The sequence below is a fragment of the Rhagoletis zephyria genome, unplaced genomic scaffold, assembly GCF_001687245.7.
Source record: "Rhagoletis zephyria isolate East Lansing unplaced genomic scaffold, Rhagoletis_zephyria_1.1 Rzeph_scaffold_01275, whole genome shotgun sequence".
Lineage (NCBI taxonomy): Eukaryota > Metazoa > Arthropoda > Insecta > Diptera > Tephritidae > Rhagoletis > Rhagoletis zephyria.
In genome coordinates, this window is record NW_016158359.1 from 1,641 (window position 1) to 7,553 (window position 5,913).

At 41.5% G+C, this 5,913-nt stretch overlaps 1 protein-coding gene across 2 annotated transcripts in view; it reads right to left on the minus strand.

Annotated features, from left to right (window-relative positions):
- Positions 1-3,848: 3,848 nt before the first annotated feature.
- The window catches only part of LOC108363432 (thyroid transcription factor 1-like), a 124,369-nt gene continuing 122,304 nt past the window's right edge, over positions 3,849-5,913 (minus strand). For both annotated transcript variants that reach the window (XM_017616797.1, XM_017616798.1), the window contains exon 4: positions 3,849-4,078. In XM_017616797.1, the coding sequence (XP_017472286.1) occupies positions 3,864-4,078 (215 nt within the window). In that variant the 3' untranslated portion in view covers positions 3,849-3,863. The remainder of the gene's footprint in view (positions 4,079-5,913) is intronic.

Below are 5,913 nucleotides of genomic sequence, written 5' to 3' on the forward strand. Positions count from 1 at the left end.
TTCCATCGTCTGCGGTACTCACCTCCACCAACGCGTAAAGGACCGTAAATCTGCCGCAACATCTTTCATTCGAATATTCCAGAAGCCGCCTCATCGGATGTTGTCATTTTCCCTGCTTCTGCGCCGTAGAGACTTATAGAGTGTGGTTTTCTGACGTCGAGAGAAGACTTTGCTAGTCAATTGCCTACTCAGTCCCATGCAGCACTTGTTGGCAAGAGCAATTCTGCGTTGGATTTCCATGCTGATATTATTATCGGTGTTTATGCTGGATCACAAGTAAATGAAATTCTCTACTTTATCGAAATTATAACTGCAACAGTGACATGGGTGCCAAGGCGCGAATGTCTGACTGTTTGTTTGATGACAGGAGATACTCCGTCTTGTCGTCGTTTACCAACAAACCCATTCGCTTTGCTTCCTTATCCACGCTGAACAGACTTCGCGGTATTTGTTATTGATGATATCGATGTCATCGGCAAAAGCCAGCAATTGCACGCTCTTGTAGTAAATTGTTCCTGAGCGGTTCAGTTCTGCGGCTTTTTATTTTCTCCAACATCAGATTTAAGAAGTCACATGAAAAGGATACGCCCCTTCTGAGACCCTGTTTGGCGGGGAACGTCTCAGAAAGGTATTTTCCAATTCTGACGGAGCTGGTGGTATTGCTCAACGTCATTTTACACAGCTGTATCAGTTTGGCGGGGATGCCAAATTCATACATAACTCCGTATAGGGAACTCCTCTTAGCGCTATCGAAAGCGGCTTTAAAGTCGACAAACAGGTGGTGAGTGTCGATCCTTTTCTCGCGGGCCTTTTCCAAGATTTGGCGAATTGTGAATACCTGGTCTATGCTGGATTTTCCAGGCCTAAAGCCACTCTGATAAGGCCCAATCAGTTCATTGACGTTGGGCTTCAGTCTTTCACACAATACGCTCGATAAAACCTTGTAACCTATGCTTAAAAGGCTGATCCCGCGGTAGTTGGCGCCAATGGCGGGGTCGCCTTTCTTTCGGGTTGGGCATAGCACACTTAAATAAAGCTTGAATAGCTCAGCTGGCAGGCTGTCAGCTCCAGCAGCATTTTTGTTTTTCAACCGCGTTATTGCTGTTCGTACCTCGTCATAGGCAGGTGGAGGAACATCGACTCCGTCATCATCGACTGCGGGCTCGGTTTCTTCTTCTCCATAACTTTCCGTACTGCTACCATACAGTAAGGTGGACAAGTGTTCCCTCCATAATTTAAGTACGTTCTGAATATCGGTAACCAGGTCGACATTGTTGTTCATACATGGGTACACCCTGGTCTTGAAACCTACGGGAATTCTCCCTGTAGGCTAGGATTTCAAGCTCTTCGCAATCACGTATTTCAGCCTCTCTCTTCTTATTGCGGCAAATACTTCGCGCTTCCGTCTACAGATACCTATAGCGGTCTCATATGGCTCGCGTTTCACCCGATTACAGCGTGGCCTTGCAGGGTCATCTTTTTTCTCTGCAGCTCCCTGACAGCCCTCATCGCACCAGTTCTTTCGGGCTCGCTATAATCCGACTACTCCTTCGGCGGCGGTACTTAATGAGCGGGAAATGTGGTTCCACTGCTCGCATATCTCGGTTAGTTGATGAGTGCTCTCTGAGAGTATGTGTGAGTGTTGAGTAGCGAATGCGTTTGCTGTCGGTTGTGTATGCAGGTTTTCAACGTTAAGCTTTCCTTGCATATTTGGGCCCACATTATGTGCTGCACAGAGGCGGGTGCGTATCTTGGCTACAACAGAATAGTGGTCCGAGTCGGTGTTTGAGCCTCGGAGTGTACGTATGTCTAAAACACTGGCAGCATGCCTTCCGTCTATCACAACATGGCCGATTTAGTTTCTCGTTTTTCGATCCGGAGACAGCCACGTAGCTTGATTAATCTTTTTATGCTTGAACCTATTACCGCATACTATCATGTTTTGGGCCCCGGCGAAGTCGATCAGCCTCAGTCCGTTGTCTGTCGTTTCGTCGTGGAGGCTGAATTTTCCTAGGGTGGTTTCAAAAATCCTTTCCTTGCCTTCCCTGGCATTGAAATCGCCAAGCACGATTTTGCTATCGTTGCGGAGAAGCGCTCATACGGGTGCTCCAAGCACTCATAGAAGAGATTCGTGGATACCTTATGCTTCTCTTCCGTCGGGGCATGGACGCAGATGAGCGATATATTGGAGAATCTCGCTTTGATGCGGATTATGGCTAGGCGCTCGTCCACCAGGGTGAACGACACTACTCGGGGACAGATTCTCTCTTCCACCACAAATCCAACACCGAATTTCCGCTCCTTTACATGGCAGATGTAAATAGTAGACGTGGCAAGGCCCCAGGCATTGCNGCGCAGATGAGCGATATATTGGAGAATCTCGCTTTGATGCGGATTATGGCTAGACGCTCGTCCACCAGGGTGAACGACACTACTCGGGGACAGATTCTCTCTCCCACCACAAATCCAACACCGAATTTGCGCTGCTTTACATGGCAGATGTAAATAGTAGACGTGGCAAGGCCCCAGGCATTGCTTGCCTTGGCCCGTCCAACACATTTCTTGCATGGCGGTGATGTCAGCTTTTGTTCTTAGGAGGATATCAACCAGCCGGGCAGAGGCACGTTCCTCATTAAGGGTCCGGACATTCCAGGTGCATGCCCTCAAATCGAAGTACCTTAAACGTTTGCCGTGGTCGCCATCATAAGGGAACTCTCATCCGAAGCATTGCTTCGCTTCTTCACTGAAAGGGGTTTTTACGCGGTGGGTCCCAAACCCAACGCACAACCCATTGCTGGGTCGGGGGTCATTTCGTATCCAAATAAACATATATCTAGTGAGCCGCTTTGTCCAAAACAGACACCCGCTATCAGCCACGCATACTGGTGAACAGACGCTGCAGACTTCAGTGAGCCCTTAAACCGAATAAGTCGGAGTGGCCCCACCGAAGCTCCCTCTCTTTCTTTCGTGACCCAAGGCTCCACTCGGATTGGCTATCGCATCTCTTAGATGGGTTGCTCACGTTGCCAGAGTGCACGAACGAGGACGCAAGAACCGGGATTAAGTATAGCCGTGCAAAAGTCTCTTTAAGAATTTTTCTGCTAGATAATTTTGTCCGTTCAACACGAGTACATACATATTTTATTCGGTCACAGGAATATGCTTTATGCTGGCTAAGGCATCGTCTTTATTTCTAAATATGAAATCAAATATTGAAATATTACGTGCGTCTGGATTATTTCCCACTGCGCTAAGAAACAAGTCGCGAAAAGTAATCCAGTTCTCGTACTTTCCGTTGAATTGCATTACAACAATAATAGATTGGCGCTTACAGAATATATTTTATTTTTGGCCGAGCTTCTCCTCCGATTTGTGGTATGCGCCTTGATGTTGTCACATAAGGGAGAAGGACCTACGCCGACTCGGAACGGTGATTGGTTGTTTATGAGAAGCTGTTTTTCATGGCAGGATTACACTAGTAGGTTTACCATTGGGTGCCGGGCGGTGACCGCCATTAGAAAAAAACCGTTTCTTTTATTATGCTAGTCGGAACCTGGGCTTGAACCCCATCCCTGCAGAATAGTAGCGCGCACCACTAACCACCACACCACAGCGGTCGCCGTTGAACTTGGATAACTTTCTTTAACTGAAAATTTTGCTCACTACAGGTAGCGGCAAATTTGTGAATTTAGATGAATGGCTTGAAGAAGTTGTCATGTTAGCAATTTGAGAATGCAAGAGTGCATCTGTTTGTAAATGACCAAAACACCTACAACATACTCCCCCTCTCCTCTAACATTTACTTAGTAAAATCCTTTAATTAGCAACCATACACCGCTAGTACTAAAGCCAGATCTAAGCCGTTAGTGGTAATTAGAACAGTATGTATATTTATTTATGAATAATGGTAGAACATTGGTATATACCTGTGCTTGCGTAAATAACACTCTTCTTTTTCTGCGTTGTGTCAATGGAAATTGTAACGGTTTTGAATCCGATACACTACAAGTAGCAAGGCCTCCCATATTTCCCATATGTCCCATCGAGCTAGAGGCTGATCCACCCATTAATCTCGTTACTGTAAAAAATATATATGCACATTACTAAACAACATAAAAAAGAGAGATCATATAATAGTTTAGTTAGATACTGATGTAACAGATTTTTGGTTTCAGAATAAGTGATATTCCGTGAATGTACATAAAGTAACTCGGTAATTCTCTAGTTGAAGGTACATTTTGCAAAAGAAAAAAACACGTCCAAAACTGTCACGAGGGGTGCCAATCGGCGCATTTTTATCCTTGTATTAACAATCCGGAGGTGGGGGGTTTATATTGTTAACCGTGTAAAAGTTATTTAAAAAAAACTTTCTTGAGATGTTGCTCTTTTTATGAGTAATTGCACGCTCAAAAATGCACTAAATCACCAATATTCTCTTATGAAACACTAGTAAAATATATTATTTGAAAAACCTTTTCAAAAAGTACGTAAATTTTACAACAAAAGATTGCTTATTTTGTTATTAAAGAGAAAGTAAAAAATGTTCCCGAACTGAAACGAGAAAATTTTTTATAGATATATGGACGTACGTATGTATATGACATTTTCTTTTAAATCGGCAAAATGCATATTAACTTGAGATATAAATATAATTGTTAGTGACAAAAACGAAAAATACTCAACCTATAAATTAAAGTGGTCCATAAATGTATGTAAAAAAATAAGGTCGAATTTTTAAGGCCGCCAGCCCCTAGGATTATTCTATACCAAAAAAAAATATACCCCTATTTTTTTATTTTGAAATAAAAAAAATTTAGGGAGTGCTAAAAGCGCTCAAAGTTTTCAATGTATTTTATATGGGGGAAAAACAACGTTTCGTAGAAATAGTGTAGAATTCTGGAAAAGCAATATTTTTCGATGGGAAAACTTTGCTTATCTTCAGGAGATTCCCGGTAATAATACCCAATTGCTCCTTTAACAATTTTTTCATGGTAACTATATCTTATAGGTTCTAGAAAATGCAATGGGGGGACCAATAAAAAATCTTTAGTCATAAAAAAATGGTTAAATAAACAATTGGATATTTATATTTTAAGTCTCCTGAAGAGAACCACAGTTTTACGATTGAAAAATATTGATTTTCAAGAGTTTTATACAATTTTTACGTAAATTTGTTTTTGTAATTTATTCTTTTAGATTGCAAAACAGCAACGACTTAGTCACATTCTTAAGGTATGTATTGAGACTTTTTATATGTTTATAAATTTTAATTGATATTTTTGCTTGTTTACAGATTCACTATCAGCACCTTCAACGCTTGCATCTTCATCGCCAGGAGCACCATTAGAACCTTCTGCCCTCAGCTTCTTCATCGCCAGGAGCACCACCAGTACCCTCTACCCTCAGCTCCTTCATCACCAGGAGCACCATGAGTACCTTCCGCCCTCAGCACTTTCAACGCCAGAAGCACCTTCAAAGTGTAGGTCCAACTTGTCAAACTTTGCAAAGTTGTAAGAAAACTTAATTTTTCTGAACCACCATAAATTATTTGCAACTGTTAATATATATCAAAAGAAAGGTAACCCGATTACCTTTCTTTTTATTATAACACTGTTAAAATTGCTTTACGTTTTCATAAAAACTTTGCAACTTTTATAAACAGCTATATATAAGCAGTGGAAAAGTGGTAAAATTTTGCAAAGTTGTAATGAAACTGAATTTTTGTGAACCATTATAAATGATTTGCAACTTTTAATATATATCAAAAGAAAGATAAATCGATTACCTTTCTTTTTATTATAATATTATTAAAATCGCTTAACTTTCTTATAGAAATTTTCCAACTTTTTAAACATCTAAGTGCAAATGAGTAATACTAATAATAAGAAATTAAGCCAGCGCATATGTATGTAT